Source organism: Clarias gariepinus, chromosome 3 (genome assembly GCF_024256425.1).
Source record: "Clarias gariepinus isolate MV-2021 ecotype Netherlands chromosome 3, CGAR_prim_01v2, whole genome shotgun sequence".
Taxonomy (NCBI): domain Eukaryota; kingdom Metazoa; phylum Chordata; class Actinopteri; order Siluriformes; family Clariidae; genus Clarias; species Clarias gariepinus.
In genome coordinates, this window is record NC_071102.1 from 20,739,346 (window position 1) to 20,761,583 (window position 22,238).

A 22,238-nucleotide genomic window follows, 5' to 3' on the forward strand; every position below is an offset into this window, starting at 1 on the left:
AATAATACAGATCTGGCCTTTAAGAACGCACGTTTCTAGAAAAGGAATCTTGCGAGCTGCCGCAGCAGCACGCAGCAAGCTGTGAAAATGCGTTATCTCTCTTAGGCGTCCATTGACAGCAAGCGACAGAGCTCATAAACTGATATGTATTTATTCTTCATTTTCTTCTCTCCTTCAGTGATGATACTTCTTTTTTAATACATTCAGTATTATTATTACTGTATTATTATTATTATTATTATTATTATATGCAAAAAGACGACGTACAACAAAGAATACAAAAATGTATGATGCAATGCAAAAAAATTTAAAATGAAATGTCTCCGTTTCCTTCCTAGACCTTTTGTCTGCGTCACAATGAACTGAAGCTCAGCATGTCTTCTTTCCTCGTTTGAATCTGTAATATTTAAGTGAAATATATTTTGCGTATAGGCCTAAATATACATTTTTATTTATGGACAAGTGTAGTGTGTTTTATCTAGAAGCGCTGCAATTTTCGCTGGTTTTAAAACACAACGTTTTTCGGAAATTTGAGCTCCAGGCAATCCCCAGGCACTCTGAGCTCATGTACCCGCCCAAAGCAGCCACACCTCAGAAAGGACTTCTGAAAACTACCGCTGGCTGTGATGTCTCTGCAGTGGTTAAAACAGCGGATTCATTTCATTTAAGGTTTTTCTAACAGGCAATCTACTGTATTTACATTATATAAAGTTGTGTACATTTTGGGACTTTTTTGAAAACAAAATGGTTCTATCTACTTAATAAAATGGAATGTGTCAATGTGGAGTGTTAATTTACCCACTGATTGGGTCAAATAAAATAATATAACCCAGCACCTAAACATTTAACCCAGCAATTTTTAAACCGAGGCATTGCCATGTCCTTCATTGTTTTGTTCCTGTTAAGACATTACAAAAACTATATAAGAAACTTTTTATTATAAATTTTAAAGCACGATTTTGTTCATTTCATTTCATTATTATGAACAAAATATAAAGCACATATACACACATTCATCATGAAGCATCTAACAAAATATAATTCATGTTTGCTTTAGCATTGGAAACAATATTGTTTTAGGCTAACTAATTATACACAATTCTTTGTTGTACTTTTTCTGGCTTTTTAGATAAAGTCCTGACATGGCAGATGGACTTTATCCTGGCGGATATTCAGTGAAGCACAACACATTTATTTAAATGCCTGAATGTTGCTTGTGGGAAAACATGCATTCTTAATAGCCACATCTGTGATGAAAAATAAACAGTAGTGGTTAATGCCTCATATGGTATATATCTTTTTTCTTTATAGTAAAATTTATAGTAGTTGTACATGATGATGATGATCCATCCATCCATCCATGTATATATGGTGAGGTGGAGGGGCTCGGACACCACCGATCACTTTTATTATTTTTACAGGATAGCCAATTATTCCACCTTGGGAATTGCACTTATGAACATCAACCTAGTAATGATTTCACAAAGACAACCAGAGCTTTACCTGAGCAAGCAAGAGGTGTGGGTTTTATAAAGAAAGGGAAACCAGCACCTTTAGCTCACAAATCCGCGAGAAAAGAACACAATAAACATTAATGTGAAGCACACACACGCACACACAGGAAAAAGAAGAGAAAGAAAAGAAAGAGAGAGAAACCACAACAACTCTTAAAATTTCATTTAAAAAAATCTTATTCCAGACATTAAGGGGATAAGGCAAAGTATCGTTCCTATGATGCAAAATACAAATTATAGCATGCATGTTGTTCATAGAGAACAACAGCGATGGAAGAAAAAACACTAGAAATCCAAGTAGTCAAGGCCACTTTTTTACGCCTCCCTTTCTACTTAAATAAAAAGAGAGGAAATGATGCATTTACCAACACCAGTAAGACAATGTTGTTCAAAAGTGAAACCGAAAGAGTCGGTGAGGAGAATCTACAAACAGATTGCAATACAGTAAGTTCCATGGCCCAAAGCATAAAGAGGAAGTCGCAAGTAGCGTTCAAACCTGAGGTGAAAACGAAAGTTTGGCCCAAGGCAACAAGAAATGCACTCTACACCAAGGAGAGTCGATAGGAAAAGGCCTCAATACCGAGGAGTCCGGAGGAAACTTGCAAACCAATTCCAATGAGTCAGTGAGCCTCATTTCCTTCTCATGAGCATCAAGAGGAAGTCGCAGGGAGCATCCATACCTGAGGTGAGAGTGGAAGTCAAGTGGGCAGCAAAAAAGGATGTGTGTGTGCTCTACAGAAGAGGGAATCAGTAAGGAAAGCTCTCCCACTACCTTTAAAACACCCTCCAGCGGATTGTTCTAGAACTCAACAAGGTAACAGGAGGTTCTCCAAAATGAGGGTATGGCAGGACACAGCAAACAGATTTAACTAAGGCACTTTCCTTTACATATCTAACAAAGAATGACAAAAACTGATGAGGCAGCTATGTCCTGCCTCACACACACACACACACACACACACACATACATTCATGTAGATATGTGTGTGTGTTCTAATCACCTGCATCTTTTTTTTTTCAAAATGTGAAGACAAGAAAGGACAAGAAAGTGAAAGCAGCAGCAACATTCCTTTATGATTCAAAACAGTAAGTCTGACTTTATCTGCCTAATTTCTTACAATTTTTTAATACACAGTGTATTAATGTGCCTGGTGTGTGTGTGTGTGTGTGTGTGTGTGTGTGTGTGTGTGTGTGTGTTCAGTGAGCACATTTATAACAAAAAGGATAACTGGGGTTTTGAGTTACCTGAAGGGTTATGCACAGGAAAGATCATTACATCATGCCATGTGAGTATGCGATGGTTTATCTCTTATCTCTCTCTCTCTCTATCTCTCTCTAGAATGTATACACACTTTAACAGTTGTTATCTAAACCCTTTTTTTAAAGCTTGAATTGAATTATGGCAGCAATGTGTAGTATTATGTTTTCTCTAAAGATGCCAGATGTCACATCATCGTTGATCCTGTCATGTGACCGTCAGAAGAGTGGCATCTCAATAAATTCGAAAATCAGTTGATTTATTTCAGTAATTCAATCTAAAACAAAAAATGAAACTCATAATATATAGATTCATTACACACAGACTGATATATTTCAAGTGTTTATTTTTTTAAGATAATTATGATGACTTTTCATTTTGATGATTATGGCTTATAGTTAATGAAAACCTAAAATTTTGTATCTCAGAAAATTTTAATATTGTGAAAAAGTTCAATATTAGGGACTCACGATGTCATACTTTAATCAGCTAATTAACTCAAAACACCTGCAAAGGTTTCCTGAGCCTTTAAATGGTCTCTCAGTCTGGGACCTGTATTCACAAAGCTTTTTAAGCCTAAAAGTTGCTCCTAGTGCCAAAATTTTAAGAAAATTCTTAGAATTATGATATTTTCTTAGAATTTCCACTTAAATTCCAGACTAAATCTTAGTAAAGGTAAAAATGATTCAAATGAAACATCTCAGCCCTAAAAACAGCTCCTAAGGTAAAAATTGTTAAGAGTAGAGAGGAGGACTTTTAAGAGGCTTAAGAGTTACTACAGCTTCTTCTTCTTCTTTGTCATTCGGCTGTTCCCTTTCAGGGGTCGCCACAGCGAATCATCTGCCTCCATCTAACCCTATCCTCTGCATCCTCTTCTCTCACACCAACTAACTTCATGTCCTCTCTCACTGCATCCATAAATCTCCTCTTTGGTCTTCCTCTAGACCTCCTGCCTGGCAGTTCCAACCTCAGCATCCTTCTACCGATATATTCACTATCTCTCCTCTGAACATGTCCAAACCACCTCAATCTGGCCTCTCTGACTTTATCTCCAAAACATCTAACGTGGGTTGTCCCCCTGATAAACTCATTCTTGATCCTATCCATCCTTGTGACTCCCAAAGAGAACCTCAACATCTTCAGCTCTGCTACCTCCAACTCTGCCTCCTGTCTTTTCTTCAGTCCCACTGTCTCTAAGCCGTAGAGCATTGCTGGTCTCACCACTGTCCTGTACACCTTTCCTTTCATTCTCGCTGCTACTCTTTTATCGCACAACACACCTGAAACTTTTCTCCACCCATTCCAACCTGCCTGTACCCGTCTAAGAGTTTCTACAGCAGAGGACAAAAAAGGGGGAAGAAGAAATATTCTCTAAACACTAAAAGTAAAAGTAAACACTGCTCTTCGGGCAAATTAGTTTTTTTTGTTGATTTACTTTCTTCCATCTCTCTTGGATTGTTGGCTACATACCATCCAAAAGTGCAACTTAAATAGACTGTCCTGCAATCATGTAAATTGGTAAAGGTGAACCAATTGGAAATGGATTACAAATGACAAACTTAGTATGGTAAATACTTGTAAGAACGAATATAGTAAGTACAGTGTGGAAATTTGTTGCTTCAAAGCACACACATTTCTAACATTTGGCTGTTTTAATTAACTTTAGCATATTTAGTCTATAACAGAAACTTCGCAAAAAGTAGCCTGTATTCATGATTATACAATTTTTTATTATTTTTTTGCTATTATTCTTTTTGGTATTTTTTCCCAATTTTCTCTCTAATTTAGTCCAATTCCTCCCCGTCACTAGGGGGCTCCCACATTAGGGCTACTACCACTCAGCACTTTACACTTGCGCCACCCGGAGGCCCATGATTATACAATTTCTTTATATACAAACTCTATGATTTTACTGTTTATTCTATTATCATATATTCTGTTTTTACAAAGAATGCATTTTAAGACCTATACAGATTTTTTTTGATCAACCAATCACAGTTCTTGAATTGCTGCCTCATCCCTAGCAACGGGGTCAACCACACCTCCATACTAAAATAAAAGTTTTTGTACTTTCCTTACTCCCTAAATCACTTTTAGTCTAGGACTCCCAGCTAGGACTTTTTTAGCTAAGTTAGGATCTCTCTGAGAGAATTTTAAGAAGCTTTGAGAATACGGGCCCTGGAGGGTAGGACCTAAAAGGTTAAAGAAGCTGACTCTTCACAGAGTGCTGATTACAAGCACATTAATGGAAAGTTAAATCTTAGAAAAAAAATGTGGTAGAAAAACGAAGCCCATTCTAGAAATTGGGAAAGATTCAAAAGAATTGGACTACAGCTAGAGTCAGTGCTTCAAGAGCCACCACACACAGATGTATCCAGGACATGGTCTACCACTGTCGCAATCCTCATGTCAAGCCACTCTTAAACCAGAGACAACATCAGGGGTGTCTTACTGGGGCTAAGGACCATAAGGATTGAACAGTGGGCCAAAGTCCTCTTTTTAGATTAAAGTAAATTTCCATTTCATTTGGAAATTAAGGTCCACTGTAAAGTTTGCATAGTGAGTGGTTTGGGGTGTTATGTTATCTTCTGGTCTTGGTCCACTGTGTTTTATCAAGTCCAAGGTCAGTGCAGCCTTCTACGAGGAGGTTTTTAGAGCACTTCATGCTTCCCTCTGCTGACCAGCTTCATGGAGATGCTGATTTCATTTTCCAGCAGGACTTGGCACCTTCCCACACTGTACTAATACTAAGTACTAATACCTGGTTTAAGGACCATGGTATCCCTGTGCTAAATTTCCCAGCAAACTCACCCGACCTAAACCCCATAGAGAATCTATATTTTTTAATTGTTATTAAGTAATATTCTAATTTTTGAGATACTGAATTAGTTTTTATTGCCCCCCAAATTGCCTAGACCTCAATCTGACTGCATCCATGGGACGTGCTGGACAAACAAGTCCAATCTACCGAGGTCTTACCCCTTAACCCACAGCACCCAACCAAACTAACGTGCCAGAAACCACAGCACTCCTCTTGTGGAGTCATGCCCCAAGGTGTCAGTGCTAACTCGTCAAGACAAGAGGAACCTACACAATATTGGGCATAGTGTTTTGCATTTCAGTATTATGGTTGACAATTACCTTTATTTAAATTGTTTAAATTGACCTACAGTAATTTTTTTTATTATAATTTTGTGATTTTTTATGTAACAGCAAAAGCATTGAAAATGCTAATGTTTATTGCTTCGACAAGAGTACACTTAAATCACATGACCATATGATGCAAGAGCCTCTCATCACCAATGATCCAGAGGTAAGTCACTCAAGCTATCTTTGTAAAAAAAAGTCTAGGAATGTGTGTTGTAATAATTTGCTGATAATTACTTATATTATAAGCCAATTCTTATTTGAACCTCCAGGAATGGTTGAACCCGCTCACCCAAATACCTCCTTACCATGCATTCTAAAACCCTCAAACTAAGTCACAGAGTATAATATAATGCATGAAGTTGCATCATCATAGAGTCGCATTTACTCTTCTTGTCTCCTACCCATGTTGGACCTTTTACACAATATGAAGTTATCTGCTTAGGTGTATGTGACCATTGCGTTGCAGTGGAAATATGGACTGACTGGTGTATTTAGTGGTGGCACGGTGGTGTAGTGGTTAGCACTGTTGCCTTGCACCTCCAGAGTCCGGGGTTGTTTCCCGGCCAGGCTCGATTCCCATCGGCCGTGAACTAACCCAGGATGATCAGAAGACTTAGCAGTTAGCCCTTTGTAGCGTGGATGGTAAACCCAAACGCGGAAGCAAGTGGGTAGGCAGAATAACCACGTGAATTAGTCTAAGGACTTTCACAGAAGGGAAGCAAGGGAAAAACACAAATTTAACCCGCGGGCGAACTCAATGACTGAGCAATGTGAAGTGCCATCTTGTTTCCTTTTATGCTTCCTGGTTTGCGACCGTACAAAAGCACAACTTAGTACGAAAATACTTTTTTTTTTTACTTAGGTTAGAACGACTCTACGAGATGAGTTCCACAGTGATGCCACTAGGAGGGGTGATTTAAACTTACAATGTGCAATGCACTGTGACATTTAAGTAGCAGCATAGACCTCCTGGAGCAACACACTTCAGAATAATGCCCATAACAGTAGGAAATCTTCTGTCATGGGCATTATGACATAAATACACACATAAAATGCCATATACTTTAAGTGTACTAAGTATAATTAAAGTTGTTCCACTTTAGCACACGGCATTTAATGTGTGTACTAACATACATACCTGACAGTAATTAATGAAATTTAATGTATTATACTGTAAGTACATTACAGCAATTCTTACTGTGTTACAAATATGTGATTAAAATACTATGAGTATATTCTTATTGCAGCAGTAGCTGTTATACTTCTGTCCAATTACAAATACAAAAAAAATTCACTGTGAGGTAAAAACAAATATACTTTTATTATATAATAAAATACACACAGTCTTTTATAATAATGTTTTGCAAATGTGTTACCAGTACAGTAAAAGTGTTTAGGGTTATTTACAAATGCTAAATGCATTTTCTAACCTATAACATGTTTTTGAAAAACATTACATCAGTAATTATGAGGCAGATTTTATTCATCAGTTCAACAGATTTAATTTGCACAAGGTTACAAAAAAATCAGTCCTATAGTTTATTTGTGTTCAACAAAACGTCAGGTTGTCTTACAAACACACAAACTAAAATATAAACAGTTGTCTTAACAAAGACAGACATTAGTATTAGAATATACAGGTACAGTATTAGTTTAAACCTGGTGTGTTGATACCAGAAGCAAAGTACACAATAATTTAGCAATAACACATTAAATAGTACATTTTATAGTTTAAACTATGTACTTAATTTAAAAACTACCTAACAAAATCATAAAATGTACCTTATGCCGATGAAAATAAAATAATAACGCACTATGAACTAACGCACACAATGATGCAGTTTCTAGGCGTGAATTCAAACTATAAGTGAAGGCCTGGGGAGCCAATCAGAAAACAGACAGGCCGAATGTGCCCGCCTCCAGTTTCTGATTGGCTGCTGTTGGCCGATTCTAGTCTCTGGTTGGCTGGAATAGTTGCAGGGTTCTAACGCTGCTGCACAGTTTATGCAAGTGTAGCTTTATGATAGTAAGCGTGCAAAAGAGTGAGAGAGTGCAAACATAAATTATCTTGAATGGGCAAAAGTGATTTTCTGCGCGCGCGAGAGTAAGATTCAGCTTGCAAAAACGAGTTTAAAAGCGCGAGAAAGTAGTGCAATAAATATAAGCATTAATAAGTACATATGAATAAATACATTTAAATTTAACTGAAAATATACTGAGACTACCGTATATTAAAACACTATTTTTTTGAAAAGTGTACTATAATACAATTATTTTTAAATCAGTGAAACCTCAGATTGCAAGTAATGCTGTTTACGAGTGTTCCACAAGACCAGCAAGGATTTTTTAAATATTTTGACTTGGAAAACGAGCAAGTCTTGGTTTGCGAGTACGGAGTATCATGCATCATGCATGCACCTCTTGTTTTGCACCAAGCATCACTTGATCACAACTGAGCCAACGTTTTTTCTCTCTCTTGCGCTGCGGTATTGTGCTGCTGGGTCTCTTACTGGTATAATGAACATCCAGCCACGCATATACTGTTTACTATAACACATGAGTGTACGTAAAATATCTTTTATTTTGTGTCTGTATGCGTGCATGTAAAGTAAAAGCAAGTCTCATTAGAGACATTAAAGATCCATTTTCTCTCTCTGTATCAGCCTGCTTTTTGTGTCTGTATGTGCGTGCGTCATTGGACACCGTGCCACCCACACACACGCACACAGACCCTTCCTACGTTCGCCTTGACAGACACACATATACTCTTTTTCTCTGCTCTACACAGAAACACTGCTCTGTCGCAATTCTTTTTAAAGGTAAAGTTCAGGTTAATTTTTTTTTTACTTTACAGCAGTGATTTTATTGGTGTGTCGTTCAATCGAGTGTCATTAGAAAAATTTCTTGTTTATTTTTCCGATAAAATGTTTCCGTTGTGTGCGCGTGTGTGTAAAAAGAGTGGAGGAAGGGTAACTGTGTAAGATGAGAAGAGGGAGAGGGGAGGGGCTCCTTTATATTCACACACACACGCACACATAGCGCCTGCGGGCACACGGAAACACTTATCTGTCAAGATTTATTTTTACTTTTTTTAAAAGGTAAAGTGCAAGTTAATTTTTTTATTTTTACTTAAGATTTTCTGTTAATTAATTTTATGTATTTATTTTTTGGGTTGTGGACCAAATAATTTGAGTTTCTATTGTTTCTTATGGGAAAATTAAAATTGGTTTACGAGTGTTTTGAAATACGAGCCCACTTCCTGAATGAATTATGCTTGTGATCCAAGGTTCTACTGTATCAGTAAACTGCTGACTGTATCAGGAGCACCCATGCCCTTGGGTGGCCATTTCCTGGTCCAATTCCACAGAAAACCAATGCAGCACAAATTGCCAAAAAAGTAAATGCTGGCTGTGATAGCAAGGCAACAGAACATCAAACGCACACAACCAACATCACCCAACATCCTGGTGCCACACACCACAGCACACACCAGAGGTCCTACAGAGTCATGCATCCCAAGGCATGAATCTGGCCCCTCCAGCCTTCCCAGTGGCACAAGGGAACCCAAAACGTACTGTAGGTGGTTATAATGGTTACAGTGTGACTTTGTAGGAAGGTTTTAGCGTATGTGAACGTCCCAGGTAAATCATTTGCACTTGGAGGTTGTCCACAGCTCACACAACAGCAGTTACTTACATAAACTTTTTCAACATTAAAATGGATAAAAACTTGTCAACAGGTATTTAACATCATTCAGAAGGAGAAGAGGAGACAGATGTACAGTTTATCACTCATTGCATCTGGGAATTTTACCAGTCGTGCTGTTTCAGAGGTCCTGGGCTCATGCATCAATAACAAATGTTTACAACAAAGGTGAAACTAAATGTTTAAAAAACATTTTCAAACATTTAATTTGTTGTGAATTGTATTTGGTAATAAGCATTTTAATAATAATAATCAAATCTTTGCAAAAATAGTCTTCGATACTCCGCTGATGCAGACAGTGTGGATGAACTGGAGCGTCTCTGTAAGGAAAGAGCGTTGAAGGTTTACGGGCTTGAAACGGAAAAATGGGGCGTTAACGTTCAGCCTTATTCTGGTGAGTTTGTACGGTAATATTTAATGTTTTGAAAAAAGTTCAAAACGTTAAATATTACTTTTACTAAAGTTTACTTTAAAAACACTATGGTTCCTCATATATTTCTTGTTCTTTTCAGGGTCATCTGCCAACTTTGCTGTGTACATGTCAGTAGTAGAGCCTCATGGGAGGATCATGGGTCTGGATCCAAGTGATGGTGGCCATCGGAGCCATGGTTTCATAATGGACACAGAGATATTCTCTGCCACGTCTCTTTTCTTTAAATCAGTGTCATACAAGGTGTAGTTAATTGGGTGTACATTTGCAATCATCATGATGGCCAAAAGTCTATAGCCACCTGACCGTCAAAGCTACAGTGTATGGGGTTCCTCCACAAGCTGTTTAAAACACACTTGCATATGATGTCTTTGTTTCCTGTAGCTTAACAAAATCTCCCTTAATTAAAACTCAGTAGCCCAAACCAGTTCTAGCATGACTGTGCCACTGTGCACAAAGCGAGCTCCATGGAGACATGGAGTTGGAGTGGACCCGCAAAGATTCCTGACCTTAGACTACTTTGAGATAAACTAAAATGCTTATTATGTCCCAGGACTCCTCATTAATGGTCTTGTACCTGTACAAACACTAATTTCTACAGCAATGTTGAAAATGTAGTAGAAAGCCTTCTCAGAAGAGTAACAAAGAAGGAGACCTTCATCTAGAATAGGATGTTCAATCAACAGGCTTATAGGGGTGTGACTGGTCAGGTGTCAACATATATTTGGCTATATAGTCTAAAAAAAATGCATATACTTTTATATAATATAGCTCTTGAATATTTCTAGGTCATCCAAGAGACTGGTTACATCGATTATGACCAGCTAGAGGAAAGTGCTCGTGTATTCAAGCCAAAACTAATCGTCGCAGGTGAGTGTTAATGCTGAAATATGCTGTCAGAAGTGATCTTTCAGAAGATATCTGACATACAGTTCTGCTTTCTAGGCCACATGCTGAACTCATTGTTTTTGTCCTCTTTAAGAAATAGAATTATTATCCTTTTTTCCATGTCTTATTCTCACAGGTACCAGCTCCTACTCACGTAACCTGGATTACCGTCGTCTGCGTGACATTGCAAATGAAAATGGCGCGTACCTGCTGGGTGACATGGCACACATCAGTGGACTTGTTGCAGCAGAAGTGGTTCCGTCCCCCTTCGATTACTGTGATATTGTTTCGACCTCCACCTATAAGACCCTGAGAGGCTGCAGAGGCGGAGCCATATTTTACAGGAAAGGTTGGAACTTTGTGACTAAGAAAAAAGTCAGATGCTTCATTTACCTTTGATATCAGCTAACGGCTCTACTTATTAGGTGTGCGCAGTGTGGATGCGAAAACAGGAAAGGAAACTCTTTACAACCTGGAAAGATCGATCTGTGAAGCCGTGTTCCCCAGGCTGCAGGGAGGACGTCACAACCATTCTGTTGCAGGTGACTAGTTATGATAATACTTTATCAAAAAGGTTATGCAACAGAAATACTGTTTATTTGTAGGAAATATTTCTGTTTGCTCATCCACTTACTAAAATACAGAAACTAATGGCATATGGTATTTTCTGCACAGGACTGGCTGTAGCACTGAAGCAGGCCCTGACTCCAGAGTTCAAGGCTTATCAAGTACAAGTGCTGGAAAACTGCAGAACTTTAGCATCTTCTTTAATAGAAAAGGGCTACAAAATTGTCACAGGTGTGTTTCATGTTTATCATTACCTACTGTACATGACAGAAACATAATTTTATTATTTCTTATAGACATTGTTATAATTGATTGTTGCATTTGGTCCTCTCTGGCCATCCTGCATCAAAATGTTAGGAAAATGTTACTGCTTATGCCTGAGCTACACTACAGTATTTATATATAATGTAAGAGATCATGGCAAATTAAAAACAAACAGTGCTCAGAAGATGTGTTTAGTTGTTTTTGGCTTAAACACCATAAGCAGAATCACAATTATACAGTTCCTGAAAAAATGAGATGTTAACAACGCTGCCTGAAATGCAAGAATTTCAAACTCTAAAATAGAAAAAAAAGACCTGATTGCAAAGTTTTTTTAAATTTTACATAACAGGCGTGGGAATAACCTGGGGGGAATACTGCCCCCTATTGTCATTAGATGATGTAGTTTCATCTGCTAAGACGGTTCTAACTTAATATTTGTTACACCCTTGACTTTATTGTTTCATTGGCCTTAATATTAATTACTATACATGTGAACTGCAACAGTGCGCGTCTGCAGGAGAAAGCATTAGGTCACAGATTTCTGCTGATAAGAATAATAATAAGGAGGCGGCTGCACAGTGGCTAAGTGGTTAGCATGTTGCCTTGCACCTCCAAGATCATGTTCAATTCCCACCTCAGGGCCTGTGGACATGGAGTTTACATATACTTTCCGTTGATTGCCTGATGGGTTTCCTCCGTGTACTTCGGTTTGCTCCCACAGTCCAAAGACATGCAGATTAGATAAACTGCCATTCCCAAATTGCCCGGAGTGTGACAATCGAGCGTCAAGCTGGCAACGCGACCCCTTAAGTAACTGCTACAGAAACAACAGATACTGTATGTCTCCAGGGTGGGGTTTACCCATTGCCTGATATGCCGGATGACACATGGATGGACCAAAATACCAAAGAATAATAAGAAACTGAAATAGTTTCCACTTGACTGTTGAATATAATGATAATAAGAGGGAGAATGTGTCAGGAAGACCATAAAAAAAATCTAACCCTTGTATAACTGCTAACAAAATAAACATGTTTATGCAGCTTCCCAAACGGTCAGTACAGGTCATGTTGAAAAAGCTAAGAATTACTGAAATAAATAAAATAAAAAGTGGAATCTTTCTGACTTAATCATAGAATGGTTTTCAGTGTTAGACAGTACTGTAAGTTTGAATTATTTCCTAAATTGCTGATATTCTGAGATATCAGATGTTATGCATGTTTTCCTCTAACAAATTATTTTATTTATTTATATTAATCATACAGGTGGTACAGATACTCATCTTTTCTTGCTCGACCTTCGTCCGAATGGCATCCATGCAGGCTGGGTAGAGAAGGTGCTACAGGACTGCGCCATTGACTGTGACACAATGGCTTGCCCAGGTGCCACTTTGATCCCCGCCCCTGGCAGATTTTTTTTTCCTATAGCAATTTTCTATTAAGAAACTTTTTGCAAAAAAAATAAAAAATCTAAAAAACACAGCCTATAGTCCATCACAGGGTATTTCTTGTCAGCATCACTACTGTGCGAATAGTAAATCTGTATTTGTTTTTCATAACATGCGTACGTATGACCTCCTTCACCGCAGGTGATAGTCCACTGCACCCCTCTGGCCTGCGTTTAGGCTCGCCTGCACTCACATCACGAGGCTTAGTGGAAGAAGATTTCTGCAAAGTGGCGGAATTACTCCACAGAGGTGAGTTAATTGCATTTTAAGATAAAAAAAAACAAAACATAAAAAGTATAACAATTACACATATTCATTTCTGTATGTCATTAGGCATTCAGCTAGCTGTGGAGATCCAGACGAGCATAAACTCCAAGTGCACTTTCAAGGAGTTCAAGGAAATTCTATCTCAGGATAAAAACTATCAGAAAAGAATAAAAGAAATCCAAGATGAGGTCGAGGCTTTTGCTGGAACATTCCCGCTGCCCGGACTGCCTGGGCTTTGACTCTAATCTTATCCGTGTCCCTTATCCTTACTGTTTCTGTATATAAGCCTTAACCTGCGTTATAACCTGTAAAAAAAAATCTAGACATACTACAGTACTACAGTGTTATTTAGTACAGTTAATGATGCTGGTGGTAAATTTTTAGTGGCGTAAAATCACTATTTTACAATAGGTTGTTTTCGTAAGAGCGAGTTAGTACAGATAGAAATATAGACTGCTTTGCATTGCTTAATGAGAAAAAGAATTATGGCTTCAAATTTTGTTTAAAATGTTTTGAGAATAACTGAGAATCATTAATAAATAAAATCCTAAGATGAGTGTGTAACGGTAGAGAAAAGATTTTTTTGTTGTGACATCTGGTACAGGCAACACAAATCCACACAATAAAGCAGAATTAAGATCAGGCCCAGGCAATGAGTCGGGCGATTAGCAAACAGAGTCAATGAGGCGAATTCAGAATCATAAGACACGACAATCAAAGCATCACAAAAACCTGAACCAATCTAACACAAGAATGTAAGACATGGAACAGTAGGTTCAGACCAGCATGTACTCAGTGTTCTTTCACATACACACCCACGCTTACCAAACGTGTCTCTCAGCCGACTGAAGATGAAGATCACCTCCTAGCACAATAATGACTCAGTGCACAAATCCAAGGAACTGTCTTCATAAGAAGCTCAGTGTTTTTTTTTGTTGTTTTTTTTTGTAAAGTCCAGGTCAGAGCTAAAATCTAAATTTTAACAAAAGCTGTGCATGAGAGGTCTCCTTGTAATTTGATTGATGGAGCTTACACATACAAAAAGTAAAAATAAAGTAGAATATACACTGGCGGGCCAAGAGAATTAGTAAGTAGTACACTCCAAGTTTTTATTAATTGGTTGTGGTGTCCAGTTCATATGTGAACATGATCCCTCGTGCTTCCAGAACCACAATCTGGTGATTCAGTACATTCAGGTGGCCAGCTGACTTCATTTTATTGCCCCACAACGTTACTGAGTCTAGACCTGAGTAACTGATCAACCCCAGATCATAACACTGTCTCCAGAGGCTTGTACAGTGGACACTATGCATGATGGGAGCATCGCTTCACGTCCTTCCCTTCTAACCCTGACACGCCCATCACTCTGGAATAGGGTCAGTCTGGACTCGTCAGGTCACATGACCTTTCTCCATCGCTCCAAAGTTCAGTCTTTATGGTCCCTAACAAACTGAAGCTTTTTCTCTGATGAGTCTCAATAACAAGTGGTTTTCTTATGGACACAGCTGTTTAGTCCAAATCCTTAGTTCTTGTGCATGTGGAAATGCTCTCACTTTGACTATTAAACATAGCTCTGGTTTAAATAATATGCTAAGCATTTGAGTCATCTACAGTCATGATTTCAGTGGTTAGCACTGCAGATTAGACTAATTGGTGTGTGAATGAGCATATGTATATGTGTGTGCCGTGCGATGGATTGACACCCTGTCCAGGGTGTCCCCTGTCTCGTGCCCTAAGTCTCCTGGAATAGGCTCCAGGCCCCACTGTGACCCTGAATGCAGGATTAAGTGGTATAGATGATAAGTGAGTGAGAGGTTCTCAGACCAACTGGAGTAGTTTCAATTCTCCTTTATTGTTCTCAGTGCTTGGCGCTTGACAGGTAGATGCATATCCATAAACACTGACTGAGGAATTACAGGCAAAAGGTGCCTTAAAGCTTTTTGTGTGCACACACTTTTTTTGTTTTTTTACTAGGATACATATGAATGATTAAATATCCATCACAGGACTGTGTATATCCACTCTTAATGATGAACAGAAGAAGACTTGACTTCATAAGGTCAAATTAGTAATATTTTAATGAACCTTTAAGGCAGAAAACATAGTGGGCAATGCACTTGAGTAATGCCCCAAAATTACACAAACATCCACAAATCATTTCCAATAAAAACACAATGTCTCACTGCACCCCGGACTAACATCACGATACACTTTATGTACTCCACTGAGCAACACTCTTCCATGTTTAATTCAGACAAAGTTTACATCAAAGAAAAAGTGATTTAAAAAAACAAAACACACACACAGACTTCAGGAACTAGAATATACAATATGTTCAGAATGGTATGGCTTTGTCAGAATGCATATCACATACATTAAACCTTAAGACTCCCGATTACAGATGTAAAGTAACATACTGTTTACTCAAATATAAATGAAAACCTGGTGGTCATTAGAAAACTTCTTCAGGACGTCGACTCCCATCATGCAGCACTAAACACAGCCGTGATACAACGTACTGTTGTGTGTAGGGAGGGGGGGGGGATCACCTCCATGTCTGATTAACTTCCACTCCATGATTGGCATTTTTAACCATCCCACTTCACCACGTTACTCATGCTCACACTATTTGCACACAACAATACTGAGACAACATTACATCGGTGTATACTTCATTAGACTGAATGAGGTCCGTGTACAAGATATTAACGGGCGCTGCCATGTCGTGTAATTCGCCTGGGTATTTTCCAAAACATGCAGGATGTCAGCTTAGACTTCTCCACTAGTTACCTTTTTTTTCCTCCCTTCATGCAAAACTTTCTTTTATCGAGAGCAAACTGCAGGGTTAAATACGGCACAGACGGCACAGCCTATCGCTTACTTTCACTCACTTCTTTTTTCACATTTTGAAATACAATCCGTTCAGACTGGACTAATTCTCCTTGTAAACCCTTACGATAATTGTACAGTATCCTATACAGTGGAATAAAAAACATAACAGAAGGCAAAGATTTGCTGAAGGTGGGGCGGGGGGGGGGGGGCGGGGGGGGGGGGGGGGTGACATGAACATTAGTCAAAGTTTTAATTGTTTTACATCACAAGCATCAAAAGTTCATAAAGAAATTCATTACGTACTGCTTCGCTCCCATTTATAAATCACGTGGCAAATTAGCACAAGGTTAAAGAGCGCATTGAAATCAGGAACAGAGGAAAAAAAAACAAAACATGAATTCCATAGTGTCAAAAATGCCGCTCTATTTCATTTCATTTTCACGTTCTGTTATAAGTACGTGAGGCAAATAACAAATTTCACAGATTCAGTACCTTTTTAATAATTGCTGACAGAGTTGTTGGCTCTTTGGGCCGGACGCACTTCCGACCTGGACTGGCTCTTTAAACAAAACATAATAATAATAATAAATACAAGACTTTTATTAATAAAATTTCAGAAATATTTTTCACGTTATGTCTCAAGCTGGAAGTCTGACAACACAAGACCACACTGATGACAAGCAGCCATCACAACCGACTCACTGGACTCGAAAGCAACACTGGCAAAAAGAAAGAGGGATTTTACCGCAATACAAATACATTCAATATTTCTCCTGATTTTAAGCGAAGGTGCCAGGAAAAGGAAACAAAACTAAAACAAAGGCAGGATATGGAACCATTAAAAGATGAAGAGAGGGCAGATTCACATTTAGATTTTGTACAAATAGCTGGTGGTGTAACTGAAACTGAAGTGAGACTGGCTGACCCCCTTAAAAGGCCCCTGAAGGTAATGCTGCTTGACCAGCTCGCTCAAGAAGCGGATTATTTTACTCTCCTCCTCGGTGTAGCCGAGCTGCAACAAGAAGTTAGTCCTGCGCCGCACCACCGACTCGGCGTCCTGGTCCGTACTGACGGGCAGGTGGAGGTGGTGGCAGAAAGTGTAAAGGAAGGCCTTGGCTGTGAGCTGAGTTAATACGCTCTGCACGTGGAGATAGTAGGTGCTGCCGCGTTTGATCTGCGTCCTGTGGTCCGCCATGTGACCGATTATTGTTCCTTTGTAGGCGGGGCATCGGAGCGTCTTGTTGTCACAGTCCAGGATGCCGATATATCGGCTGTAGCGGCTCAGGGAATGGAGCAAGCTCGTACCCGCTGGAGAGACCACCCTGGGGAAACGGGGAATAAAACAAACAAAACAAAGGATCAGTGTAATATAATCCATTGTTTACAGTTAAGATCTATAAACACCTGACCATCACACTCACACGCGTCTGCTTTATGTCTTACAATTCCCTGCATCAGATTTTGAAGCATGGTGACGGGGATTTCTGATCATTCAGCTACAAGAGCATTACTGGGGTCAAGTTCCCATGCGTGTCACTTCAGGAGGTCTGGGGTACAGTTGATGTTTCAGTTCATCACAAAAGGTGTGCAGTGGTGTGAGTTTAGTGACTGCTAATGCCTAAACAGTGAGGACCCGCCCCCTCTTAATACATGTGTGAAGAAATATGGGAATAAAGAAAAATGGAAATAATTAAATTTGGGAATGAATAGGGAAATTAATAAGTAGGGCAAAAAAAGCAGGAAAAAAAGTCAACAGAAAAGTAACTTTTTAGACAAATAATTAATCTTTACATATTAAATTTTTTATTTTTAGGCAAATTTATTCCGCACACTTTTTTGTATTAACTTGCATTTTAATTCAGTTATTGAGTAATTATTATTAGTTTTTTTATTTTATTTTATTCTATATTGTATATTATGTTTTTCTTTAATCTTATAACAAAATAGAGACATTTCACAAAATTCAAGATATTTGCACTTTCTAAATGTCAAAAGTTTTACCACAGTGTGACACAATTAAAGCAAAACTTTTTGTTCCAGTCTTAAAGTGTCATAAACAATACGATTATTTTTTTTTTTTTACCAGTTCTAATTTAATTCATGAAGCTGCATTAAAAAAAAATGACAACACAATTACTGAAAATAACTTTATGGGTTGATTTAAATACCAATACTTTTTTTCTAATAATTTTATTGAATGATTTTATTATTATTATTATTATTATTATCAGTCTTATAATTTTGATTCATACACGTTCACATCTCATACAAACTTAATTCTTTTGATTGTATAAAGCTGCTTTGCAACAATGTCAATTATTAAAAGCACTATACAAATAAAATTTAATTATTATTATTATTATTATTATTATAAATAGTAGATATTTTAATGTAATAAGTTTCCCCCAAAGATTGGATAAAACATTTAGTACTGTACAGTACTGTGCAAAAGTCTTGACCCCCTCACTTCCTGTACCTGAGCAGTTTCAGAGAAATGCGTTTTGTACTGCTGATGCTGAAACCTGGTGGTTGGAATAAACGAGAGGGGAAATGAGGTCACTGCTGAGGTTTTTACATAAACAACCAGTTTTTCCAAAATTGTACCTTTAGGGACTTTGCAGTAAAAACGTTGTTTATGTTTTAATTTAATCCTTATAATTTAATATGAAGAAATGGGGGGGGGGGGTCAAAACTTCTGCTGTTGGTGACAGATTGATATAAATGGACTGTACCATGTATAATTTATCATGAAACTCAAAAATATATTCATTTTGTTCTGATGACATCATACCTCTGCAATCCAATGAGTTTCCATCTCTGGAGGTCGCTTAGCTGAAACGACGTGGAGAGCCACGGCTGCACGGTTTCTCCGCACTTCCCGAGGTTTGGAACGAAAATCAACAACGCGCTCACCAGCTTCCTCACGGTACCTTCGTCAGCTCCCAGAACCACCAGCGTTCTTCCGCTTAGCAGGCAGAAGATGGCTTGCTGAGCAAACGGGTACTGCCTGATGAAGCGCAGGGCGCTGTGGCCCGCCTTCTTCTTCTGCTTCAGCGTGATGGGGCTGCCGTAGGTGAAAGGCGAGGCCGCTCTGTCGGAGCTGGTCGAGGTGCTCATGTAACTGCCGTTGTCGGAAACATCTTCCACGGTCAGTCTCACCAGCTCCTCACACACAGGGCTAGGGTTGAGTTCAGGAAGCATCAGCCTCATGCTGGGACTCGGTACGGCCTGCGGTGTCTCTCCCAACACGTAGTCGTCTTGCACGGTAGGGTCCCTTTGGAGCAGGGACAGGGGCTCGCACTTGACAACCGTGTCCTCACGACGCTCCAGGACCGGTTCAGGCTCCTCGTAGATGAAACCGTCCTGTCCCATGCAGCATGCTGCGTCCATCTGAATCAGATGTTCTGTTTCACCGTGATCGAGGTCGGGTTCGTGCTCTCCTGAGGATGACGCCTTTCCGACAGACGGAGCGTTTTCTTCTTTCTCAGATGAGGTCACAGTACAAGCCACGTTCGTGTGCGTTCTCGGAAAACCGTCGTGATTTCCCGGGCTAAAGTTTGCAAAAGCCTCAATGCTCCGGTCACTGCTGAAGCTCCCTTTCATTTCTGTGTCGTTAGCGTCTTCTGAGGTTTCCTGCGTAACGTCTGAGGTACTGGACTCTGGAGGTCCTTCCGTCGTTTCAAGTACCAGCTTATTCTCAGTTCTTTCAGCGTAACCGGCGTAGGACTCAAGGACCAACGGCTGACCCGAAAAAACAGAGCGGTTTGGGTTGTAGAGGTTCCTGGAGCTGAGGTCTTCATCGTCATCGCCTTCGTACTCGAAAAGAAAGCTGGTGATCTTCTGCTTACTCAGGAGAGCCCGATCGACCTGGCTGGTGTAAAGGAAGCAAAGATCACCTCGGAATGCCTTCTCGATCGCGCTCAGTTGGTCCATGGTGTGGTGGAAAAAGTCAGATTCGCAAAGCTCTTCCAGGGTTTTTAATCGTTTATCGAAACATTTCGCAGATTTCGCTTTGATCAGCTGGGGAATGTAAGACGGCGGCTGAGCATCACCATCCGTTACCACATGTTTATCTCCATCCCCGGAATGATTAGAAGACAGTGTGTGGTCAGGCTCGCTTGTGTCAGCTCTAGTTTCTGCTTCATACCGCTCCTGATCGGCGTCTTTCCTTTTACTGTTTGGATAAGACGTGATCTGTTTCAACAAATCTTTATGCTCGTAGATGGATCTCTCCACGTTGGCCAGTTCATTAGCTTTCTCGATGACCTGCGTGGAATAACAGCCGCTGTTGGTTTTCTGCACCTCGGTCTCTCTGTGCAGGACGGACCGCGTGTACTCCAGGTCCCTCAGTTTCTTTTCCAATTCGTTCGCAAAGGCTTTCCTGTTCCCTGATTTTAAGCACTCGGAAGCCCGGGAAAATCCAGACGAGAGCAGCTGGAACTGCTGCATGATCTTTCGCTCATCCGCAGAGATATACGCCATGCAGAAAGGACGCACGAAGCCGCGCGCCTCCAAGTCGTAGAGGGTCAGGTGGTGCACGTAGGCGAATGCTCCTTCCTTGGAATCGCCCAGGACGACTTTCGAGTCCTCGACAAAGTTGAGCTTGGGATAACTCGTGCCAGGGGGGTGTCCCACGAACGAAGCCTGGTAGTCCACGGACATGATGCGTAGAGAAAAGTAATTAAGGTCGAACGTCCCGCAGACTTTGGGATCATCCGGGATGGTGAGTAACGGCTGTGGACCGACCTGCTCGGAAAACTCCGAGATAAGGATGAAATCCTTGGCGAATTTTGCATAGGATGTTTTTAACCATGGATTGGAGTTTGCATGAGGAAACAAAGGCACAGAAAACTCCTCTGGGAGCAAGCACGGGTCTGTGTAGGAATCTTCAAAATCATCATCTTTGGTAAAAGCCACCACATCTGGGGATCCGATCATGTTCTCGCAGGGTTGGAAGAGACATTAGAAGAAATCTCCTAATGCACCAGAGCATGAGGCACAACTTTACACCAGACACATACAGACACACAGACAGGAGACAGCAGATGGAGAGAGAGAGCCTGACACTCACACAGCCTGCTTTCGATCCCAGGGCCTTTTACAACCAGATTTAACAACCAGACACAAAATCATCTTAGCATCCGGCTGACAATCTAACCCAGAACACCTGACATATTTACCAAACGCTCCCTTCATCCACATCACACACATCACACACACACCTCTCCTGTCCTGCCTGTCTCAGCAGCCATACACAAAAATAATAATGGGCGTACGAGTAAATCAGTACCGGTTACACGATCCACATATCATATCTATGCGAAGAAATCTCTCGGTTTGATATGAAGATCTATCATTTAAAGACTTCCGGTACGCACACGCGTCATCATTTTTTGCCTCCACCCGGAAGTTCATGATGTAATTTTTTTTTTTAAATATGTAATGCAGTGTTTTAAAAGGATGACAAACATTCTACTCTTTAATAATAATAATTAAAACGGGGCAATCGTTTGTGTTTTGGCAATTTTTAAGCTATATATTTGATAAATGATTAGAGAAATAAAAAATGAAAACGCACGACCAAGATTTTACGGCAGTTTCACGACAGCTCGTGACAGCCGAAGATTTGTAAAAAGTTCCTGATCGTTTGTTTTCCACCGACTCTACTGGACATTATTTTATAAATATCTTTATTTTAATTAGACAGTAAATCAGTTTGTGTATGTATTAGTGACGTGTCATTGTTTTTATGAAAAATATAATAATAATAACAATACTACTACTAATAAAATAAAATAATACAAAATAAAGTAAATCTAAATGAATTATATATATCTATATATAAATAAAAATAGAAATATATATATATATATATATATATATATATATATATATATAAGTAAATAAAAAATAAGG

The 22,238-nt window shown here is 39.3% G+C and overlaps 2 protein-coding genes across 4 annotated transcripts; one reads left to right on the forward strand and one right to left on the reverse strand.

The window, feature by feature from the left end:
* The first annotated feature begins 1,912 nt into the window (after positions 1–1,912).
* Positions 1,913–14,053, forward strand: LOC128519426 (serine hydroxymethyltransferase, cytosolic-like). 3 transcript variants are annotated; one of them, XM_053493154.1, is made up of 14 exons: positions 1,913–2,388; positions 2,545–2,600; positions 2,716–2,800; positions 5,986–6,085; positions 9,662–9,795; positions 9,900–10,021; positions 10,140–10,300; positions 10,846–10,927; positions 11,082–11,294; positions 11,371–11,487; positions 11,621–11,743; positions 13,042–13,158; positions 13,365–13,472; positions 13,557–14,053. In XM_053493154.1, the coding sequence occupies exons 2-14, from the start codon at positions 2,588–2,590 to the stop codon at positions 13,727–13,729; spliced, it is 1,548 nt and encodes a 515-aa protein (XP_053349129.1). In that variant the 5' UTR covers positions 1,913–2,388; positions 2,545–2,587; the 3' UTR covers positions 13,730–14,053. The 3 variants fall into 3 exon arrangements, with proteins under 3 accessions (XP_053349129.1, XP_053349128.1, XP_053349127.1); XM_053493153.1 differs by having other exon boundaries at positions 1,913–2,354; XM_053493152.1 differs by having other exon boundaries at positions 1,914–2,328.
* Positions 14,054–16,539: 2,486 nt separating this feature from the next.
* smcr8a (Smith-Magenis syndrome chromosome region, candidate 8a) lies at positions 16,540–21,677 on the reverse strand. The gene is made up of 2 exons (XM_053493392.1): positions 19,114–21,677; positions 16,540–17,644 (listed from the first exon to the last, which is right to left on the reverse strand). The coding sequence occupies exons 1-2, from the start codon at positions 21,258–21,260 to the stop codon at positions 17,191–17,193; spliced, it is 2,601 nt and encodes an 866-aa protein (XP_053349367.1). The 5' UTR covers positions 21,261–21,677; the 3' UTR covers positions 16,540–17,190.
* Positions 21,678–22,238: the final 561 nt, after the last annotated feature.

What these genes read in the sequence shown, in the direction of transcription:
- LOC128519426 (XM_053493154.1), top strand. An exon ending in AGATCATTACATCATGCCAT is followed by an intron (nt 2,801 to 5,985) that starts GTGAGTATGCGA and finishes TTTATGTAACAG; the next exon opens with CAAAAGCATTGAAAATGCTA. An exon ending in TAACGTTCAGCCTTATTCTG is followed by an intron (nt 10,022 to 10,139) that starts GTGAGTTTGTAC and finishes TGTTCTTTTCAG; the next exon opens with GGTCATCTGCCAACTTTGCT.
- smcr8a (XM_053493392.1), bottom strand. Translation starts at nt 21,260, where the DNA reads ATGATCGGATCCCCAGATGTGGTGGCTTTTACCAAAGATGATGATTTT. An exon ending in AAACTCATTGGATTGCAGAG is followed by an intron (nt 17,645 to 19,113) that starts GTATGATGTCAT and finishes CCGTTTCCCCAG; the next exon opens with GGTGGTCTCTCCAGCGGGTA.